The sequence below is a fragment of the Phoca vitulina genome, unplaced genomic scaffold, assembly GCF_004348235.1.
Source record: "Phoca vitulina isolate PV1807 unplaced genomic scaffold, GSC_HSeal_1.0 scaffold37, whole genome shotgun sequence".
NCBI classification, from domain to species: domain Eukaryota; kingdom Metazoa; phylum Chordata; class Mammalia; order Carnivora; family Phocidae; genus Phoca; species Phoca vitulina.
Genome location: NW_022589740.1, coordinates 4838583 through 4862456, shown reverse-complemented (window position 1 = coordinate 4862456; position 23874 = coordinate 4838583). Strand labels below are relative to the sequence as shown.

General features: G+C 42.2%; 2 protein-coding genes across 2 annotated transcripts in view; one reads left to right on the top strand and one right to left on the bottom strand.

The window, feature by feature from the left end:
* Positions 1 to 16877, bottom strand: part of SPATA6L (spermatogenesis associated 6 like) — a 46394-nt gene extending 29517 nt beyond the window's left edge. Inside the window, exons 1-5 of the mRNA XM_032427607.1 lie at positions 16800 to 16877; positions 16569 to 16613; positions 12065 to 12202; positions 9277 to 9325; positions 5791 to 5832 (exon numbers count right to left, since the gene is read on the bottom strand). Of these exons, the coding sequence (XP_032283498.1) occupies positions 5791 to 5832; positions 9277 to 9325; positions 12065 to 12202; positions 16569 to 16607 (268 nt within the window). The 5' untranslated portion in view covers positions 16608 to 16613; positions 16800 to 16877. The remainder of the gene's footprint in view (positions 1 to 5790; positions 5833 to 9276; positions 9326 to 12064; positions 12203 to 16568; positions 16614 to 16799) is intronic.
* Positions 12506 to 13591, top strand: PLPP6 (phospholipid phosphatase 6). Its single transcript, XM_032427608.1, has one exon. It carries the CDS (start codon positions 12514 to 12516, stop codon positions 13387 to 13389), a length of 876 nt encoding a protein of 291 aa, XP_032283499.1. The 5' UTR covers positions 12506 to 12513; the 3' UTR covers positions 13390 to 13591.
* Positions 16878 to 23874: the final 6997 nt, after the last annotated feature.

Genomic DNA, 23874 nt, shown 5'->3' with positions numbered 1-23874 from the left:
GGAGTCTCATGTGGCACCTTCTGCACAGAGAAGGAAACCGGCTCCGTGGGCAGGACGCACGTGGGATGCCACGCGGCTAAGCGGGATCTCAAACCCCTGTTATCTGGGGCAGGAGTTCTTCCACTCTCGATGCCTCGTGAACACCACTACGAAGCATCAAACGAAGTCTGACTGAGGGACTGGTGCCCACTGAGTGAGCGGTTTACAGCTGGATGGAACCCACGAGCCTTCTCCCAGGCGAGAGGCTTTCATCTAAGAGATGGGTAGAAAGAAAGCTAAGCGCCGCGCAGACAGGATCAGCTGCTGCCCCCCTGTGTCCGTTCGCTTTTTCCCAGCTTTTGTAAACAGGAGCCAGAGGAGTCTTCGTGGCTTCTGAGCCGAATCCTTGGACATCGCTAGCGGTAAAGCCATAGGCACATCGAAGGGACTCGTGCCATTAACACAACGGTCATAACATGTCTTTTGACTATAGGTGTGTTGGAAAGCGATGTGAATAAACATCAAACAATAAAATAGTATCTGCAGCAAAATGAAAAGTGAAGGATTTCAGCCACGTGAAGGATGGGTCCCTGCGAACCTAAATGTAGCCCCTGTGACCCCACGGTGCTGCCTACATGAGACAAATCATTTTTGCTTAATTATCAAGTATCGAGAACCAGCACAGCAAGAGGGCTCATGCCACGGGCATGATACCAACAGCACAGTGTGGGGCATGTTCTGAGCACACCCTCAATACGCAGATGTTGGACCAATTAGTGGACCGATCTGTAATGCATCTGAAGCCGAGTGAAATTATTTTGAGCAATTCTAATCTAATGCTACTAAAAACGACAATCCGCAATACAAGGACTGAAGACAAGAGGAAAATAAGTATCATACAGCCTCCATTTCATATCTGAGTAGCTTCTGAGTTATAACCTGTAGGCATGCACCCAGCCTCAAAGTTCTCCAATCATCGTGGCCTTGAACTACTCTCGCAACCTTCTCACAGGTGGATTTCTGGTCACATGAAAAACATATGGTAATCTAAGATATATCAAATATTAAAAAGCAAGTTGCAGACTATGTATATTCAACCAATATGTATACTAAACACACATATATTAAATACTAGATATATAGAGTACATTCATGTATACATACGTGTGTACATATAAATGTATTTTAGATTTCATTGAATACACCAAATGCATTACATATACATATATCTGAAAACACCTAAAAAGAAACACAACAAATTATTAGTAGTAATTATTGTCAGAGGTTGTTGACGAATGTGGTTTTTAACTTTTTATTTTAACTTTGTGGTAACTTTTTACAGTAGGAGTATTTAGGTATTGGGTTATTTTTTTTGAAGATTTTATTTTTTTATTTGTCAGAGAGAGAGAGAGAGAGAGCACAAGCAGGGGGAGGGGCAGAGGGAGACGGAGAAGCAAGCTCCCCACTGAGCAGGGAGCCTGATGCGGGGCTCGATCCCAGGACCCTGAGATCATGACCTGAGCCGAAGGCAGACGCTTAACTGACTGAGCCACCCAGGCGCCCCAGGTATTGGGTCATTTTTTAAAACTTCATGTAGAACTAAATAAGATCAAAATGGGCCTGCTTCTACTTCATTAACACCGAAATATAACTTGTCAATTTGCATTGATATATGTTTGAACATAAAATAAGGCCAAATAAAAAAAAAAAAAAAGCTATGGAAAAAAATTCAATACCTTGACTATGGATAAAAATTCAATACCTTGATTTTAGCCTATCACTTTTAGGCTGAAAAATATTCAGTAAGAATTTCTGAAAAGCAGGTAGGAAGCATCTCTGATCTTCCCTCTGTTCTACCTAAGACAGCCCTGATATATACAAGAGTTCCTATCCTTAGATCCACAGAAAGTGGGGTTCTTCTCTGTTTTCAGGGTCTGCTTCTGCCAGTGGGCCGAGAGGCAGAAGAAAGAGCTACAGAATTCCGCGTCCCCTCAACTCCTCGGGGCCCGTGTCTTGTTCTAGGTACAGCCCCAGCTGGCAAAACGATGATCCTCATAAAAGCCTCCACGGCCACCTCTGCTTTATCTCAGGAAGCTGCCAGACTCACTTTCCTTCTCCCATGTTCTTAAGAAAACGAAAGATTCAAACAATAAAATATCAAAAGAATACAACAAAACAGGAGACATACATATGCATTAAGCATAACTTATTAAAAACTTTGGTAAAAATATCAGGAATATATACCAAAGGGCAATGTTAACATCCAGACATCACTCTGCAAGTAATCAAAGGACACTGAAAATCACATTATACAGAAGAAAAGAAAGAAAACAAATTATGGGAAAATGGAAATTTTTAAGAAGTAAATTTTAAATTTTAGGTTGTCACAAATCATATCTAAAAAGGGGCCAACACATATAGTAAAATATATTTTAAAGAAATTATATACGGTGCGCCTGGGTGGCTCAGTTGTTAAGCGTCTGCCTTTGGCTCAGGTCATGATCCCAGGGTCCTGGGATCCAGCCCCGCATCGGGCTCCCTGCTCGGCAGGAAGCCTGCTTCTCCCTCTCCCACTCCCCCTGCTTGTGTTCCCTCTCTCGCTATGTATCTCTGTCAAATAAATAAATAAAATCTTTAAAAAAAATAAAGAAAGAAATTATATACTTTGCAAACACAATAAATTCAAATGATAATATCCGGCATTAGCTAGGCTGTGGGCAAGGGGCATGCCATACACTATTGAATACAGTAATAATGGAAACTTGCTGGCGATCAGTTTACTCCCAGGTGACAAGATATGGATGTTCAGTCTGGTACAGTTGTCCCCCCTTATCCACAGTTCCGAGACCCCCAGTGGATGCCTGAAACTGCAGACAGTACTGAATCCTATATACACTACCTTTTTTTCCTACGCATACCTACCTACGGTAAAGTTTAACTTATAAATTAGGCTTAGTAAAAGATTAACAACAATAACTAATAATAAAATAGTTATAACAATATACTGTAATAACAGTCACGTGAATGTGGTCTCTTGCAAAATATCTTATTGCATGTACTCACCCTTCTTGTGATGATGTGATTTGATAAAATGCCTACGTGATGAGAAGTGAGGTGAGTGAGTCAGTTTTTAGGCTACTACTGACCTCCTGACAATGTCAGAAGGAGGATCTTCTGCTTCTGGACCATGGTTGTTGCCACGGGTAACTGAAACCATAGGAAGCAGAACCACAGATACGGGGGGACTCCTGTAATTCTATTCTTTACAAATATACCAAGAGAAAAAAAATAATTTTTATAAATATGTGAAAGACAAAGCCTAAATGTTTAACAATATCAATTTAAGGATAATTATAATACTACAGAAAAACACACAGCTATTGAGAATGACAAATTACAGATAACAATGTACAGTGAAAGAGCAAAACCCCAAATGTTATGTCCCTACTCTTCATGGACTTATAAAAACACATAAGTAAATTGATGAAATTCTTTACTGCCATTAAAAATAATGACGTATAGGGCACCTGGGTGGCTCAGTTGGTTAGGCGACTGCCTTCGGCTCAGGTCATGATCCTGGAGTCCCGGGATCGAGTCCCGCATCGGGCTCCCTGCTCGGCGGGGAGTCTGCTTCTCCCTCTGACCCTCCCCCCTCTCATGTGCTCTCTCTCATTCTCTCTCTCTCAAATAAATAAATGAGAATCTTTAAAAATAATAATAATAATGACGTACATCTATGCTTTTAGAAATGACAATGCAACAGTGATCTATCACGGGGGAAGCCAAAAAGAGAAGAAAATGTATGTGACACTATTATGTAAAAATTTTGTATCTAGGTGTTTTTCTGTCCGCAGAGATATATCAAGAAACATGTTCACCAAATTATAAAGGTTTTCTCATCATTTGGGGATGCTTTTTGCAACAAATAAAAACTGTAAAGCTATTTTCATTTTAAGGAAGAAAAAAGGCAAAAACCTATAACAGCAAAGATCAAAAAAGAATTAGAAATGTTTGAGTCTTAAATATTCTCTCTCTCTCTCTCTCTCTCTCTCTCTCACACACACACATACACACACACACAAATCACCAGGTAGGGACACCTGGGTGGCTCAGTTGTTTAAGCATCCGCCTTATGCTCAGGTCATGATCCCAGGGTCCTGGGATGGAGCCCCCCATCAGGCTCCCTGCTCAGCGGGGAGTGTGCTTCTCCCTCTCCTTCTGCCCCTCCTCCATGCTTGTGTTCTCTCAAGTAAATAAATCCTTAAGAAAAAAAAGACATATGAAGCAAAGGTACCACAGAAAAGTTTCCTCCTACAGTCCCACAATTCTAGCAAGCACTTTTTCTGTAAAGGGCAAGACGGTAAATACTTTAGGCTTTGCAGACCACATGGTCATAACTACTCAACTCCAGCATAAACAAAAGCAGCCACAGACAATATTTAAACGAATGAGCATGGTTGTGTTCCAATAAAACTTTATGGACAATGAAGTCTGAATTTTATATAATTTTCACATCATGAAATACTTAAAAAATTTTTTCCAACCATTCAAAAAAATGTAAGAACTGAAGACAGTTTGGCAGTTCCTTAAAAAGTTAAACATGGAGGGGTGCCTGGGGTGGTCAGTCGGTGAAGCATCTGACTGCTGATTTTGGCTCAGGTCATGATCTCAGGGTTCGTGGGATCGAGCCCTGCGTCAGGCTCTGCACTCAGCATAGAGTCTGCTTGTCCCTCTCCCTGCCCCTGCTTGCATGTACGTGTGTGTGCACTCTCTCTCTCTCAAATAAATAAAATCTTTAAAAAAAAAAAAAGTTAAACACGGCAGTACCGTATGACACAAAAATTCTACTCCTAGGTATACACCCAAGAGAACTAAAAACATGTACCCACACAACTTGTACATGAATGTTGACAGCACTGTTACTCATAATATGCAAAAAGTGGAAACAACCCAAATGTCCCTCAACCAGCAAATAGATAAACAAACTTTGGTACATCCACATAAAAGCACATTATGCAGCCCTAAAAAGGAATGAAGTAATGATACATGCCACAACGTGGATGCACCTTGAAAACATGCAAAGTGAAAGGGGCCAGACGCAAAAGGCCACATATTGTCTGAGTCCATTGACATTAAATGTCCAGAATAGGCCAACCAACAGAGAAAGTAGATTAGTTGTGGCCAGGGCTATGGGAAGAGAGAATGAAGAGGGACTCCTAATGACTACGCGTTTCTTTTTGGGATAATAAAAATGTTCTGGAATAAGATAGGGGTGACGGTTGCACAACTCTGTAAAGATACTAAAGTAACTGAATTGTACACTTGACAACAGTGAAATTTGTAGTATATGAATTAAACATAGAGTATATGAATCTCAATTTTTAAAAACGTAGAAATTTAGCTCACGAGTCATACAAAACAAACTGGATTTGGCCCGGGGCCTATAGTTTGCCAACCCTGTTCTAGCATCTAACACAGAAGACAGTTTTGGGTATTACACACACACACATGCCCCATAAATTAGAACAAAGTCAAAGGCAACAACTGGAAAGAAACTGAGCCACGATTTTATTATTTGACGATAATTAGATAAAGTTATGAAAAAACAGAAAGTCAAATGCCTGCTTATGCTTACTGCCACCAAACCCATAAAGTTACTTTTCCAGGAATGGACAGAATTCAACAGACCGGTGGGGGAAAAAGGGAGTGTTCTAGAAAGCACAACTTGTAAATACCAATCCCATTCTGTCATGACAAAATCCTTTCCAAACAAAATAAGCTACTTTAGAAATGCATTTACTGGCACATTACCTGGAGGTACTAGTTGTATTAATTCAAACCTGGTTAGGAAGCCTAAAAGGGAAAAAATGAGATTTTAATACTTAAGAAAATTGCTGGAGTTGTTCATTAACTGCTAAGTTTAAGACTGCCATAACATCCCATTTATGTTAATAATAATAATAATAATAGGTGCCATACCAACAATGATTTAGGTATTTTGAGGCCCAGTAATTCAAAGGCATGGAATGAGAGTAATTGGTATTTTATGCCCTGAAAAGTGTTGATGAAATGAATGCAATATTTTCTCTCTTAAAAGTGTATTCATAAGGGACGTGGCTCAGTGAGTTAAGCGTCTGCCTTTGGCTCAGGTCATGATCCCAGGGTCCTGGGATCAAGTTCCACATCAGGGTCCCTGCTCAGCAGGGAGCCTGCTTCTCCCTCTCCCTCTGCTGCTCCCCCTGCTTGTGCTCTCTCCAACAAATAAAATCTTTAAAAAAATTTTTTTAACATATTCGTAAGTCACTGACATAATAAACAACTTATCATTTTTAAAAATTCACACTACAACTGTTGTCAATTGACCTATATAAGTTTATCTTGCTTAAAACAGTATGCTCTCCGGGGCGCCTGGGTGGCTCAGTCGTTAAGCGTCTGCCTTCGGCTCAGGTCATGATCCCAGGGTCCTGGAATCAAGCCCCGCATCGGGCTCCCTGCTCAGCAGGAAGCCTTCTTCTCCCTCTCCTGCTCCCCCTGCTTGTGTTCCCTCTCTCGCTGTGTCTCTCTCTGTCAAATAAATAAATAAAATCTTAAAAAAAAAAAAAAAACACTATGCTCTCTGACTATATAAATGAGACATAAAATATCACATTTTTTATACTTCCTGAGTCCAAAATGTATTTACAAATAGTGAGCCCATGTACAAAATCTACAAGGACAAGAATAAAATTCAAATCTTAAAGTAATTTAAATATAAATGGTATAACAATTAAAAATCAATAAAGATAATTCCCACAAAATATGAGAAGTGAAAACATTTTAAAATAGGCAATAATGGTGACAATTATAGACACTTATAGTTACTAATACTGTATGATATATTTGAAAGCTGCTAAGAGAGTAGGTCTTAAATGTTCTCACAACAAAAAAGAAATGGTATTATGTGATGTGATGAGTTTCTTAGCTAATGCTGTGGTGGTTATCATTTCACAATATATAAGTGTATCGAAACCACATATTGTATACCTTAAATTTACACAATGTTATACATCAATTATGTCTCAAAGAAGCTGGAAATATATGAAAAAAAAGTAAAATTGTCCCTTTGTAGACTTATGAAAAAGATATGAGTGTATGAGGACAGAATTTTAAATGCCAAGAAACTTAACAGCTAAGACAGCTTGTAATTTTAGGTTTTCCAAGTAGGAAAAAAGGAATATATCTTTGCCAACCATCACTCTAATGGTAATGTTTAGCACTTCATTTGTCTCAGGCTCCAAATTCCTTACATTCAATTAATTCTCACCACATCCCATGTTCATGGATTGGAAGACTTAATATTGTTCAGATGGAAATATTCCCTAAGTTGATCCACAGATTCAGTACAATGCCTTTCAACATCCTAGCTGGCTTCTTTGTGGAACTGACATGCTAAAAGTCATATGGAAAGGAAAGGAAATCCAAATAGCAAAAACTGCCTTGAAAAGAACTAAGGTAGGGGACTCACATTTCCTGACTTCAAAACTTACTTACAAAGCTACAGTAATCAAAATTGTGTGGAATTGGCATAATGATAGATATATGGATCAACAGAATAGAGAGTCAAAAAAAAAAAAAAAAAAGCCCTGGGGCACCTGGGTGGCTCAGTTGTTAAGTGTCTGCCTTTGGCTCAGGTCATGATCCCAGGGCCCTGGGATCGAGCCCTGCACCGGGCTCCCTGCTCAGAGGAGAGCCTGCTTCTCTCTCTCCCACTCCCCCTGCTTATGTTCCCTCTCTTGCTGTCTCTCTCTCTCTGTCAAATAAATAAATAAAATCTTAAAAAAAAAAAAAAAACAACCTTCATTTTTACACTCAGTTGACTTTGAACAAACATGCCAATACTATTCAATGGGGGTAAAATACTCTTATCAACAAATGGTACCAGGATGACTGGATATCCAGATGCAAGTTGGACCCCTACTTCATGCTATTTACAAAAATCAACGTAATACGTGTCATAGACCTAAATGTAAAAGTTAAAACTATAAAACGCTTAGAAGAAAACATAGACATAAATCTTTGTGACTTGAATTAGGTAATACTTTCTTAGTTATGACATCAAAAGTGCAAATAACAAAGAAAAACAGATAAAATTGAATTCATCAAAATTTAAAATTTTTGTGTTTCAAAGAACACCATCAAGAAAATGAAAAGATAATCCAAAGAATGGAAGAAAACATTTATCTATCATACTTCTGATATGGGACTTGTCTCTACAATATACAAAGAACTCGATACATTACAAGTCCATTATATATTACAACTCAATAATGAAAAACCAAATAACCCAACTAAAATATAAGCAAAAGCTCTGAATACACATTTCTCCAAAAAAGATATACAGTCAATAAACACATGAAAAAATGCTCAACATCATCAAACCACAATGAGATTTCACTTCATACCCACAAGGATGGCTAGCAATCAAAAGGACAGGTAATAACAAGTGTTGGCCAGGATATGGAGAAATGGAACCCTCACATATTGCTGGTGCAATGTGAAATAATTCAGCTGCTTTGGTAAAGTTTCTCCAAAGATTAAAAAGAATTACCATATGACCCCACACTTCTATTCCTAGGTATATACCCAAGAGAAATGAAAATATATGTCGACAAAAAAACTTGTACACAAATATTCATAGCAACATTATTCATCACAGCCCAAATGTGAAACCAACCCAACTATCCATCAACCAATGAATGAATAAATAAAATGTAGTATCTCCATACAATGGAACACTATTTGGCCACAAAAGCACACAAAGTACTAACACATGCTGTAGCAAAGATGAATCCTGAAAACATTATGCTCAGTGAAAGAAGCCAGTCACAAAGGACCACGTATTGTATAATTCCATTTACATGAAATATGCAGAATAAGCAAATCTACAGAGACAGAAAGATTGGTTAGTAGTTACCTAGGGCTGGGAGTGATAAGGAAGAATGGGTTTAAGGCTTCATTCTGTGATAAAAATGTTTTAAAATTAATATGGTGATGGTTACACAACTGTGTGAAGATACAAAAACCATTTAATTGTAAATACATTAATGAACAAACAGAAGTGTACCATCCAGTAAGTCCCATCTCTATCCAGAAAAGAGTCTGCAAGAGAATGAAAAACATGATTCAAATTTGACATAGTCTCTCCTGAATATAAATATGGATCAAACATGGAAATATTACAACATAGAATATAGTAGAATTTTATATCTGTACACACAATTACATACACAACAGTTGTTTTGTTTTGAGAGTACCTACTTTCTAAAATGTCTGCTACAGCGCCAGGATCTATGGCATTTTCAAATATCTGCAGGAAAAAAAAAAGGTGAAAATAAATTTTCAAAGATTTATTAATATATGCTTATAGAAAATGTAGATTATATTCTTCCAAATAATTAACACATGCCAATTCCAGCCATATAATATTTTAAAATTCAACAGGAGTATCTTTAACAGGTATGTGGTTAAAAGTTCAACGAATGACTGTAGAATGAGAACACAGTACCAAGTACAAGGAAAATCTGAGTTAGCTGAATCTACCACATGCTCCAAATGTCATCACCTTGACCTAGCCCTACAGTTTGCTGCTAAAAGCACATCTGGCGTCAAACCTCAGAGTCTTGCTTGGGTACCTGGAAATACATTCTGCATACCACAGACACTCACTAAATGATGTTAACTGAATAAATGACCTTAGCAATTGGTTGTGCTAAAAAGGAACATAAGTAAAAATTCTATCTATGTGTAACACAAAAGAAAACTAGGCACTATAACCCATACTCCTACAGAACCCAAAACAACCAGAGTGAGGGAGAGCCTCATAAGCTTAAAGTATATCGTGAAGCACAAGACAAATGGGATATCTGTCCAGCCAATGCCAAATCTGCTTATTTTGTCCTTGAGCTGAAGGGTCTGGGAGAGGACTGAGATTTTTTTTTTTTTTTTAAGATTTTGTTTATTTATTTGATAGAGAGAGACACAGCGAGAGAGGGAACACAAGCAGGGGGAGTGGGAGAGGGAGAAGCAGGCTTCCCGCAGAGCAGGGAGCCCGATGCAGGGCTTGATCCCAGAACCCTGGGATCATGACCTGAGCAGAAGGCAGACACGTAACGACTGAGCCACCCAGGCGCCCCAGGACTGAGATTAAAAGCGTAACACGCCCTTCTCCCTGAACTCTGGAAGCCACTAAGAAATGAAAGTTTTCATCAGAGTTTGATTCAGGCATTTAAGTTCTGATTTAAATGGTGTTTAAATTTAAGCATGGTTAACATCTGCTCTCGATCCAAAGCCAGCTCACCTTTAAGTACAAAAGTGGAGGCTGTCCCCTGTAATCTATTTTTGTCTTACTGACTTAGATTTATCAAGCAAATGCAGGTGAGGGGTTCTTTTCCCCTGAATTATTTCAACTTGCATCCCTTCACTTCATCCACGTCTACGGATTTTCTCAACTGTGATCCTGGGGAGTAACTGCTCAAACACAATGTCTCACACATTCTTGATGAGCAATTTCTTATTTATCCAAATGTTTTAGAACATTCAATTCTGGGTTACACAGCAGGTCCAAGGAGGAGAAAATGTCTTCGATACTTGCTGCAAGTATTTGCAGCTAGAGAATGGAACAAATACAAGAAAATTGGATGGAGCCAGGTGGGAGAAAGCTGGAATAGGAACCCAAACAGCTCACACACAAGGGCAATATTTCAAAATTTTTAAATAACTGCATTTTATAAAAGGAAAAATGGTCCGTGATACATGTTTGACTAGCAATCTTCAAATGCACAGCTTTGCAACAGAGCAGTAGTGGTATCTGGAGTCTAATGTCTCTGAAGTTGATCCCCCCCTTTTCTACAAGTCAAGGATGTTGGACTAGATGACCTCCAAGGTCATTTACGGAATTATCATTCTGTGCTTCTGTGATTTTTTATCCTTGTGCTTCTCTTAAAAGGGAAGTCTTTTTAAAGTCTTCTATAGAAGGAAACCTGATAAACTAATAAGGATATTCCTAGGGGGAAAAATAGACTGGATTTTCACCACCCACTTCCTACCACCACCAGTATCTAAATAGTAGAAATGGGTTCCTCTGGATTCTGACTATATGTCCCAAGGTAATACCCATTTATTCCTCTCCTCTCTTATCCAACCAGTTTGGTAGACTCTATTTAAATTTCTGCTGTGATTTCCAAAAACATTACATACAGCCCTAGCCTTTTAGAAAATCAGTCCTCATCTCCTCTCCCAGTCTCAGTTGGAAACAGGTCATTTTCTGGGCAACACCATCCAGACCTTTAAAAATGATGGGCTCCACCTTATCTAGCCTTCCCATACTCATCCCCTCCTCCAAAGAGCAGCTCAGCGATATTGTTTGGGGGAAAATCATTAGACTTATCAAGGTTAAAACTGATTCCGCCTCCAAATTCCAAAACGAAAACTTCAAAGAACTGTGCATGATTCATAATAATGAAACTAATATTCTAAATTAAAGTGGGAAGAAGGTTGTAATGATCTATTAATATCATGTTCATATTCACTGGAATAGAACCTAGCCTTTATCACTGTAGCTAAATAAACCAGGGACGACCTAAGAAAATTCAATAAATCTGAAGAGGCTTGTTTTGTTAGGATTTCAGATACAGGATCTTACTAATTTGAATATAGTTTTTTTCATTATTTTTCTGAGTCTACAAAAGTTTGTTTCTAAGGTCCACTAATTTACTGATAATCCCTGTCATAAATGTAATGCAGCTGCCTCTGACACCTCCAAGAACATCCAGAAAATGCTCTCTCTGCTCCAGTTAGAAAATGCCATGGGAATTCCAAGAATAGAAAGCATCCACCAGGGCATTTGGCGCTAGGTTGAGAGAACTTGGCTCAGACCTCCAATGCAAAAGCAAGTCCTCCAACTCTGGTTCTGTACTGCTCTGGGGTGCCTTCAAGTCATTTTTTTCTTTTAAGAAAATGTACAAAATAACTTTATAAGACCCATTAGGTGATCTCCAGACAACAACATTTAAACTTCTCTATTTGGCAATGAGAAAGTCGAGATCACCTTTTCAAACCTCATGCTCTGCTGAATCATAATAGGGAACACAGAGGGAAAGCAGTCGGTCTCCAGGTATTGATTTAGGAGGTACACCCCAAGGTACACATCTTGCTTGTCAGGAAGGAACACCCCTGGACAAGAAATCTTAAAAACAAAGAAAAAATAGAGAACAGGGTTTGTTTAGTGTCGTTTTTTAAACGGAGCTCTGTTTTCCCTGAACTCCCACCCCCGCACCCCTTCACCTGGACCTCCCACACCTCCATCTCCCCCCGTCCTCGCCTTCCTCAAGTGCAAATTCCAGTTTCCTCCCACGTCTCCGCCAGGTGTCACAATCGTCCTCTCGCCGGCTCCTCTCCCCGCCCCTCCGGGATGGCAGTGCGGAAGCGGAAGAGGCTGCAGGGCCGGGAGCCTCTCGCTAGGCCGGTCGGCTCCTGGGGTGCGGGCCCCCCGCCGCGATGCCGAGCCCCCGGAGGAACGCGGACGGACGCCCGCTGGCCGCCTCCGCCTCGAGCACCAGCAGCCCCGGCAGCCCGGCCCACGGCGGCGGCGGCAGGTTCGAGTTCCAGTCCCTGCTCGGCAGCCGCGCGCCCGGCGCGGACCCCACCTGCGCCCGGCTGCGCGCGTCCGAGAGCCCGGTGCACCGCCGCGGCTCCTTCCCCCTGGCCGGGGCGGGCCCCTCGCAGGCAGCCCCCGCGCCGCTGCCGGAGGAAGACCGCATGGACCTGAACCCGTCCTTCCTGGGCATCGCCCTGCGCTCCCTGCTGGCCATCGACCTGTGGCTGTCCAAGAAGCTGGGGGTGTGCGCCGGAGAGAGCTCGTCCTGGGGTAGCATGCGGCCCCTTATGAAGCTGCTGGAGATCTCGGGACACGGCATCCCCTGGCTCCTGGGGACCCTCTATTGCCTGTCCAGGAGCGACAGCTGGGCGGGGCGCGAGGTGCTCATGAACCTGGTCTTCGCCCTGCTCTTGGACCTGCTGCTGGTGGCCCTGATCAAGGGGCTGGTGCGCAGGCGCCGCCCGGCTCACAACCAGATGGACATGTTTGTCACCCTCTCCGTGGACAAGTACTCCTTCCCCTCGGGCCATGCCACCAGGGCCGCCCTGGTGTCGCGGTTCATCCTGAACCACTTGGTGCTGGCCATTCCGCTGAGGGTGCTTGTGGTCCTATGGGCCTTCATCGTGGGCTTCTCCAGGGTCATGCTGGGGCGGCACAACGTCACTGACGTGGCTTTTGGCTTTTTTCTGGGCTACACGCAGTACAGCATCGTGGACTATTGCTGGCTTTCGCCGCACAACGCCCCGGTCCTCTTCGTACTGTGGAACCAACAATGACACCATCTCATTCATTTATGGCACCAGGAGATCTGAAGGTTTCCACATGCGACGAAGCCGGCGTAAACCAGCAGCAATCCTGCTTGTCCCTCTAAGGACATTTCAGGCTTCTTTTGGGATTTCAGGTGTCATTCCGTCTTGATGGGTTGCTACTCTGGAGAACATGCTGGCCATTATGACCACAGCCATATTACAGAAAGCACAAAAAAAAAAAAAAAAAAGGCCCTCTATTATATATTTATTCAACAACTTTATATCTCCAGGACAACTGCAAAGAAAACAAGCTGGGGTGATTATAATCCTGCTGTTTTTTAAAAGTTGACAAAAGTAAATTTGGGGTTTTGTAGTAATCCTGTAAGTCAACATATCATTTGTAAAGTGAACTTTGAAACAAAAAAAAAAACAACTATGATTCTGTCAATATACATGCAGATGAGCCACCTACTAATCCTAGTTCTTTTCCTGAGGTAGATTTTAAACAGTATTTTAAAAGTCTAAGACAGGTTTTTCCTCATTTATTCCCTGAAAATCTGTTGCCACAGTGTCTTCTTAATCCTGATTTTCTTGATAAGCTTTCTTAGTATATTGTCTCTTCCATCTTTGTGGATTGGGTAGTGAGAAGAGAGATTATAGTACATATCTTGCTTTCCTTTCCCTCTACCTCCTCAAAAACTCTTTGAATAGATATTTATTTCCCATTACTCTCTAATATTATCTTTTTGCATTTAGAGAACAAGCCAAGAACTTACTTGAAGAAGAAACATTTAAAGGTGGGCATATCTACAGTGCCCACGGAAATGGAAGGATGGGACTATGACCGAATGCTTAATTCTGTTGATGACAAATAGCATGGCATGACAGAGGACAGAAAAGCTGAGGACGTCAGGAACTAAGAGGCTGGGGGTGGGCTTACCACATACTATGTCAGTGGGCCAGTACGGTGGGAGATGGGGCTCTGCTGCCCGTCATCTCTACTGAATAAAGAATAACGCTCCTCTACTTAGGTAATAGGAAAATAACTTGGTTCTTTGCAGTGCAAGGCCATAAACTTTCTTATATGTATCACAAGGATGACCCTGTATATTAAAGTTTTTCATATGGAATTCCATTTCCCCATATACAGCACACTTTAGGTAACAGTATTTAACTTGAAATTCATCAGGGGAGCCCACTGCTATAGCACAAGGTATAACTAACTCCTAAATTTCCCTTTACATTGACCTTCACATTTAAAGCAGTTTATCCACGGTGCCTCCCCAAATCACAAGACCAAGGACCACCAAATGCAGGATGGACTCTGCTCATTATTCTTTGAGCAGGGAAGACCAAGAAGGGGATGTGCTTTAAATGCTGTTCTACCTGAAGAATAAGAACTTTTGAATTATCTCTGGCACTGGTGTTTTCAGATAATGACGGATTATTTTGACATTTATAGAATGAGGATTATGGCCTTTCATCTGTCACATAGAGGGGCACACTAGAATCTGGAGAATGGTGTGACAAGTGGGCTCTGATTGGGTAGAAGTGTGAGCTTTCTGAGTGCGAGAGGCACACGGAGGAACTCCTCAAAGGAAAATAAAATCACTTGTATTCCCACAACATCCTGAACACAAGACTACCTCTTCTCTTGCTGAATCAGCCAAACTGTAAAGCTCTAAGTGATTTGCTTTATTGTTTAATCTTAGATCTTTTGTTTTAATCCGGCAATATTCAGGCCAGATCTTTTTGAAAGCAGTGATACTTCCTTTTGCGGTGTTCACAAGTCTGAATATTGGGAGCTCACAGTTTTATCTTCTGGTTCCTGGTTTTACTTCTGGAATTCCCTGTCTTAGTCGTTGGGGACCTGAGTTTGCAGGCTTTTAAAGCACAGATCAATTCAACTGATGTCTCCGAAACACTTTAGAGTAGAAAATGATTTTACTGTAAATTAATTGTACACTGAGGAATGCCTTTTAAAAATGAAAATAAAATTAACCAATAATGTTGAATGAAGTGAGATGAAAACTTGTTCCATTTTTGCCTTGATGGAAGACTGCTTTATCACTCAGCTTCTCAAGAATTCCTTCCCCCACTGCAAAATTTTGAGGGTCGGCAGCACTCAATGTAGCACAATTTGATAGAGTCTAGTCCTATTTGCTGTCAGCGAAATGGGAGAAATCCAGGACATTTTTGTCTTTCAGAACTGCATGTATCATGAAACCACAGCACTTGTCACTGTATGGAGGCTCACCAGATTTCCCGTGGCCATAACTTACCGACAATGTGCTTGTAATCACGACCAGCAGAGAAGCCCCTATAGCTGGGAGGTAAAGCCGCATGACAGTCTGTCACCAACTACGGATGGAAGGCTTGGAACACAGAAGCTGAATTCGGGGTAGTGACTGATCCCAAACAGGAACAATGAAGTCACTCTGCCACAGCACCTCACTTATGCGGGATTCAGTGGATAATTATAAAACAGGTGTTGAATTAGCAAGCCAGAGCCATCTCTAGGGAAAATACTTAGAAAATATTCAATTAGGGGATGCCTGGGTGGTTCAGTCAGTTAAGTACCTGCCTTTGGCTCAGGTCGTGATCCCAGGGTCCTGGGATCGAGCCCCAAATGGGGCTCCTTGCTCAGTAGGGAGCCTGCTTCTCCCTTTGACTGCCGCTCCCCCTGCTCGTGCTTTCTCGCTCTCTCTGACAAATAAATAAAATCTTTAAAAAATACATATTCCATTGGTTCACAGAGGTGGCAAGTTATCAGGAAGTGATTGGGCTTTCTGAAATTGAATTCTTCCCTTGTTATTTAAAGGAGGGTTGGTTGTTTGTTTGCTTGTTTGTTTGTTTGATTATTATTTCACAAATCTTTATCGTGGGGAAAAATAAAATAAAATTCTTCTTGGACTTAATGCAGGATTATTCTAAAATAACAGACAATTTTAGGATAAAGCTAACAAACAAGTCCTTTAGGCGGCAAAAATGTTGAAAGAGGCTGGGCTGAATTAAAGGTTAAGAAATCAGGGAAGACCAATGTAGAGCTCTTAGGGACACAGAGGTACGATCTGCCCCAAAAGATAATGATGATGTGTGTGCGGTGAGGCGGGGAGGAGGTGGTGTACGAGATCGCGACCATTTAGGAGCCCTGGGGAAAGAGTCTGATTTGGAGCGAGGAGTGGAGGTTCGCCGACTTCTCTTACCGCCCGGATCTGTAGTTCTACCACCACTTCCAGAGGCATCGTTCCCTGCGTGGGCGAAAGGACTGGGATGAAAAGATCCTTTTGTGCTGAGCCTTGGACCGATTTTTCTTAGCGTAGCTCACTCCCTGGGGCAAACGTTCCCAGCAGCTTCCCCTGCCCCAGCCCCCTCGTCCCCCCATCCGTCCCCACCCCGGACTCAGCCCAGGTCCCCCCCACCCGGACGGGTCTCACAGTGCGGGAGCTGGAGCCAAGGCTTCCAGAAGGCGGAAGCGTGGCGTTGCCATGAGCGCTCGAACGCGCCACCTTCCCCCTGGAACGCGAGCGAGGCTCGGCGCACGCGCAGTGCCGACGCGGGCTTCCCGGGCGGTGCGCGGGCCGCGGCGGGACCCGGGGCCGCGCTGGTGGCTGGGTCGGAGGATGCTGGAAGAGCTGCAGTTTCCCTCCCCGTCACCTCTCTTTATGGCCCCCGTCACTATGTTAAAACGTCTACAGGGTCCATTCTGAAAGGGGAATATGATCATTAGCTCCGGTATCATTTAAGTGCTTCCCGTGTTTAGTAGCTATGTGGCCGCTGAGCCCTGGAATTTCTTTAACAAGTCCAAGTAATAGAGTAGCCTGTCCCTGAAAGTACTCTCCTGCTTGTGAAATGTTAGGTCCTCGCGTTTGGTTTGGAAAACATGGCCCCCGTCAATAATAAGAAACCAGCCGTTTCAATCTCAGACTTACCCTTGTATTTCTATTTGGCAATGGAAATATTTGTCCGTCTCTCTTTTCTGACGTTTAGTTAACCTAAGGCAAGCAGGGAATTACGTTATCTCCCAGTGGTTAATAGTTAACAGTGGTTGCCAAAGGCGGGGCCACACTAAAAACCATCAGAGGTGGCAGGCAGAGGAAAAGCTCTTAACCAGTAGGGAAAACTGCACTTTTGTCCATTCACTGTATTTGATAGACCAAAATGAAGGAAAGGAGGAGGGAGTGGCTGCTTCTAGCCAATCTGAAAAATCTGGGAGGGTCATTGCTGTCTCTGGAAAGAAATCTGAAATTGTGATGAGTCATTTATTACTAAACTATTGGAGGTTTCTGCATTTGCAAGAATGCAAGTGCACAAACATGTCCTGAGACAAGAATTAGGCATTCACTTTGGTAATTGGAGTTCCTTTCCCTGGAATGGAAAAGCTCAGTATGATGAAGGAGGGTATATTATGTCCTCACACAATCCCTGTTGCTCTGTCTGTCTGCATACCAAGAGGCACATAGGTATATGCTTGGCTCCCTCCCATATCCAGAGAACTGATTTGTTGGCTCACAACAGCTTGCTGGTACCCAGGCGAGTGCAGGGATATACGGGAACAGGACCGGTGTTGACCCTCACAGGTAAGTCACCAAAACCAATGCTAAGTCATCAAGGAGAGTAACAGCTAAAACAGATGAATAAATGAGTGGACAGAGACATAATGAAAGGGAGGAACCAATCTTTATTGAGAAGCTGCAAAGTGCTAGACCCCTTGCATATGCTAATTCATCTCCACAAAAACTCTTGGAGGAAGGTATCATCTCTATTTTACAGATGCAAGATCTGAGGCCAGACAGCCTTTTCCCCAAGGCCACACAGCTAAAGGGAAACAGGACCACACTTGAATCCAGGTGTGCTCTACCACCTCACGGCCCCTGCGGCATAGAAATCCTATTGAATCACACAGACACACCGTCCCATCCTGTGCTCTTACTAGTCTTAACTGCACTCTCCTTGCTTGGCTCCTCAGGTTGGATACAAGCCCTTTTCTGGTTTCCCTTCAACTCTCTGGCCATTCTTTGTCTCTGTTCATCCTCCTCTACCTGGCTATGCAATGTTTCTAGGTCCTTTACTTACTCTATGCCCTTTACCTATGGTGGCATACAAACACATGTACACAGATCTATGTATTTCACCCAGGCCTTTCTTCTGCTCTCCCTGACAAGGAAGAATCTCCTGACTACAAATCCATGTGTCTCTTCTTTGTAGCAACTGCCACAATAGCATTTTCACACTTGTTCCTGTGATTGTTGATTATTTGTCTCCATAAGCTGTGAGTTCTGCATGGCTAAGAGTTCATATTCTAAATACCTAGCATAGCAGATGCTCAATAAATATCTTTGAAGAGATGTTAAATGCAGAGATGGTCAAGCCAGTCTGTAGGGTTCAACGTATGGGGGTTAGGGGGCTCCCTCACGTTGGAGGAGGTCATCAAGAAGACAATGACCACGGGTTGACCCACAAGGTGGACCAGGGCAATTGGAAGCTCCTCACCCCCCTCCACTGTCCTTGAGTGTACATTCTACCCACCATTCTCACAACAGGAGTCGTTTGAAGAACACAGGCCTTGAGACAGCAAAATGCTGTTGAGACCATCTGGATGGTATATGTGACTGAACCCAGTTAAGTCCTCCAAATAAACTTCTAAGTTTCTGGTGGGTGGGTGCAAAGCTCTACTCATCTTGTGGCTGCCTAAGACAAGCCTCCTGTGTAATTTCCCTTGCTTATTAAAACTGTCACCTACTGGGGCACCTGGGTGGCTCAGTCGTTAAGTGTCTGCCTTCGGCTCAGGTCATGATCCCAGGGTGCTGGGATCGAGCCCCATATCGGGCTCCCTGCTCGGCGGGAAGCCTGCCTCTCCCTCTCCCACTCCCCCTGCTGGTGTTCCTGTTCTCGCTATCTCTCTGTCAAATAAACAAATAAAATCTTAAAAAAACAAAAAACAAAAAAAACCTGTCACCTACTAATCTTGAGTGGCCTGCCTCTTTCTTCAGTCTCTCACTGTCCTCTAGATCTAGGAGGCAGTTTCAGATTTCACCCAGGGAAGCTCCTGAGTTTAGGAACCAACGCCATGTCAGGGCAGACTAAACATGCAGAATGAGAAAAGACAGGGTACAGCTACTACCGCTAGTCTGCCTGGAGGTATTAAATGAGTTGATGAGGAATATTTACGTTCTGTTAATTTCATTCACCACGGTCACTTGAGCTACCATGGAGATGTAAACATTTCTGCATACACAATGCCTCTGGCCCGTCTTGCAAAGTAGTGAATCATTGAGGCTGCCATCTTGGTGGCAGAAAACAAATCCCACTGACCAACTTCTATTCCCACAGCGTTTCTGCAGTGCAGGCTGGTCAGCAGTGATATCAGCCCTGCAGAAATGACACCTCGGCACTTCCTGCTCACATCCTGGCCACTGCCAAAAAAAAAAAAAAAAAATGGCCCATGTCCCAAGTGGGAATTTGCCAAAGAGTTAATTAGCAAAGAACAAAAGTGTAACAGTCAGATAATTACGGTTGCAAATTTTCCGTTTAACCAAAAACATGAATGATAAGACACGAAATTGTAAACATTCCTCAAATAATGTAGAAAGGAGTGCTCATATGAAGAAGGAAACTAAAAAGAGAGAAAGGGGGCGCCTGGGTGGCTCAGTTGGTTAAGCAACTGCCTTCAGCTCAGGTCATGATCCTGGAGTCCCGGGATCGAGTCCCAGGATCGAGTCCCACATCGGGCTCCAGGCTCAGCAGGGAGTCTGCTTCTCCCTCTGATCCTCCCCCCCCTCTCATGCTCTCTCTCTCTCAAATAAATAAAATCTTTAAAAATAAATAAATAAATAAAAAGAGAGAAGGCTCTAATGGATAAAAACAAGACAAATTTATCGTTTATTATTTTTCGTTCTGTGGGTCAGAAATCCAACACAGATCTCGCTGGGCTAAAAGCAAAGCTAGAAGCAGGGCTGCATTCCTCGCCTTGTTCCTTTCTTTGTTTTTCCAACTTCTAGGGCTCACCTGCCTTCCTTGGCTCCTAGCTCCCTTCCTCCAACTTCAAAGCCAGCAAATTTGAGCCAAGTCCTTATCACACTGCCATGTCTTTGGTTCTCTCTTTAGGGATCTTTGTGATTACAACTGGCCCATCCAGATAACCCAGGATCGTTTCCCTATCTTAAGGTCAGCTGATTAGCAACTTTAATTCCATCTATAATGTCAATTCCTCTTTGCCACAGAAGATAACATATTCAAAGGTTCCAGGAATTAGGACATGGATATCTTTGGGGGGGCTCTTATTCTGCCTACCACATGTAACCTCTCTAGAGAGCAACTTGTTAATGTCTATCAAAATTTTTCATTTGACTCAGCAGTTCCACTGCTAGGAATGGGTGTGTATGAATATACTTTCACACATACACAAAAATACATGCTGCAGCATTATTTGTAGTTAAAAAAGATCCTGGGGCAGGGGGGTGTGGGTGCCTGCGTGGTATAGTGGGTAAAGTGACCACCTCTTGGTTTCAGCTCAGGTCGTGATCTCAGTGTCCTGAGATTGAGCCCCGCATCGGGCTCCCTGCTTAGCATGGAGTCTGCTTCAGACTGTCTCTCCTTTTCCCTCTGTCCCTCCCCCCCAAAATTAATAAATAAATCAAAAAAAAAAAAAAAAAGATACTGGGGACACCTGGCTGGCCCAGTCACTGGAACATGCCACTCTTGATCTCAGGGTTGTAAGTTCAAGCCCCACACTGGGTGTAGAGTTTACTTTAAAAAATAAATAAATAATATTTTCTAAAAAATTAAAGAAGATACTGGAAACCACCTAAATGTTCATTAAGTAGGGGCAGATTCAATCAATTATGCTTAAGCCTTAAGATGGAACACTATGCGGGGCGTCTGGGTGGCTCAGTCGTTAAGCGTGTACCTTCGGCTCAGGTCATGATCCCAGGGTCCTGGGATCGAGTCCCGCATCGGGCTCCCTGCTCGGCGGGAAGCCTGCTTCTCCCTCACCCACTCCCCCTGCTTGTGTCCCCTCTCTTGCTGTCTCTCTCTCTCTGTCAAATAAATAAATAAAATCTTAAAAAAAAAAAAGATGGAACACTATGCAGCATGGAAAATGAATAAAGCAGAGCTGTACATCATAGCAACAAATACTCTCTAAAATATAGGACTAACGGGGGCAAAAAGCCTGGAACAAAAAAATGTGTGAAGTATGCTGCCGTTTGGAAGAGACAGGGGATACGATATGTGCATACATGCTTAGAATATTCCTGAGAGGATACACTAGAAACTGCTAATAGTGGATTCTTCGGAGGAGGGGCCCTAGAGTAGAAAGAGAGAAGAAACTTCCTTTTCACTGAATATCCTTAGGTACTTTTTGAATATTTTTGCCAAGTATTTGCATTATCGAGTCCAAATAGGAAAACAAATCAAAACAAGTAGAAAACATAAAACAATAAAAAAAAAAAAAGGCTCAATCTAGGTAACTAGGGATTCTTGAGCTTTTGGGGTCAGCATCCTATATACTGCATGCCTTGAAAATACCCTTGCAAGTGTGGTTGCTCTTCTGCTCCCAGTGCAGTGTGTCTTATCCCATGACCCCTGGCCGTCTCAGGGGTCCTAAAGCCCCTGAAATAATAGGCAACGTTTCCTGCATGTGTATATGGGCATTTTTCTGGGAAGAGAGGCTGTCGTTTTCACCAGAGTCTGGAAGGGATAGAGTTAGTCTAACCAAGTTTTAGAACCACTGTCCTGCCCTCTATCCTGACATCAGTTCCTTTCTACAGTACAAAGAAGGGCTTCCTGGGTGATCTGACAAAGCAGAAGGTAAGGAAAGAGGAGCTATTCTCTGCAGCACTTTCATGCCCACTTACTAGAGCAAATTGTCTCTCCAAGGGAAGCTGCATTCAATAGTAAGTGAAAAAGACCTCAAGGTCCTGTTCTGGGCCATGAGTTTATGTCTGGACTCAGACTCATTTTTAGGCCTACAATCTTTTGAGACAGTGAATTATTCATTAGCAAATGTGAACAACACTAGCAGATTGAGTTTCCGAAGTGAGCTGTTCATTAGCATTTGTGAGATGCCTGAAAAGAAAAAAAAAAAGATCCAAGTACAGGAAACAATCTGGATTATTTCAGCAATGATGCATTTTCAGATCACTGATTTTTCTTAAAGATTTTTATTTATTTATTTGAAAAAGAGAGCGAATGAGCAGGAGCAAGGGGAGGCGCAGAGGGAGAAGCAGACTACCCACTGAGGAGGAGCCCAAAGTGGGGCTCCATCCCAGGACCCTGGGATCATGACCTGAGCTGAAGGCAGATGCCCAACTGACTGAGCCACCCAGGCGCCCTGATTTTTTTTTTTTTTTAAAGCACAGACCCAGGGGCGCCTGGGTGAGTTGCCCAACTCAGTTTCAGCTCGGATTGTCATCTGGGGGTCATGGGATCAAGCCCCACATGGAGGCCTCTGTTGGGCTCCATGCTGGGCATGCAGTCTGCTTGTCCCTTTTCCTCTACTCCGCCCTTCAATCACTCTCTCTCTCAAATAATTTTTTTTTAAAAAGCTCAGGTCTAGTCTTGAGACCCAAGAAATAATTGTTTTATATCTGCCTTCTCCAAAATCTTTCTCTGAAATGTTAACAGTTTAGTTTTCCCACAGTCTGATATACAGAAGAGAAAAGTTTACCTTTCTTTTACTATGAAGGTATAAAAAAGCTCAATGAACAATGCTGGACTCTTTCCTTGATTCTCATAAACTGCATAAAGATGAAGTTTATATTTTTTAAAAAGTTAATGAACCCACTGATTAATCTTAACATCACTAAAGGTGGCATCCTGTCTCCCTCTGTGATTCACAAAAAGGACCTAAGAAACACTTATGCCAAAAAGGTAAGGTTGAATCTAATCAAGCCGCTTGAGCCGCACCGTCTAATAAGATAGCTGCATATAGCTACTTAAATTTAAATTAACTAAAAGTAAATAAAATAAAAAATTCAGTTTCTCATTCACACCAGTCACATTTAAAGTGTTGAATAGCCACATGCGGCTAGTGGCTACAGTAATGGATAGGGCAAGTAGAATATTTCCATCGTCATAGAAACTTTTTTAGAACAGTGTTGCTCTGGAGCTAACTTCACTTAAAGGAAATATGGAGGATGGCGAAACATGTCCGTGACACCACAAGGAAGCAAACAGACGTACTGGAATGTGCGACATTCTATAGAACAACTGACCACTTAGTCTGCAACAAGTCAATGACGTTAAGGGAAAAAAAAAAAAAAGGGAAACGGTCAGGGAAAATGCTCTATATTAAACAATACCTCAGAAATCTAACAATCAAATGTAATATGTAATATGTAGCCATCATTGGGACAGGACCTTGATTCAAACAAACCAACTTAAAGAGAATATTTGAGAGTATTGGGGAAATTTGATTGTGATATGGGCATTAGATAATACCAAGCAATTAATTTTGATAGGTATGATAATGTTGATAATGTCCTTGTGTTTATGCAAGGCAAATATCAA

Excerpts from the sequence above, each read along its gene's own strand:
- PLPP6 (XM_032427608.1), top strand. The coding sequence starts at position 12,514 with ATGCCGAGCCCCCGGAGGAACGCGGACGGACGCCCGCTGGCCGCCTCC.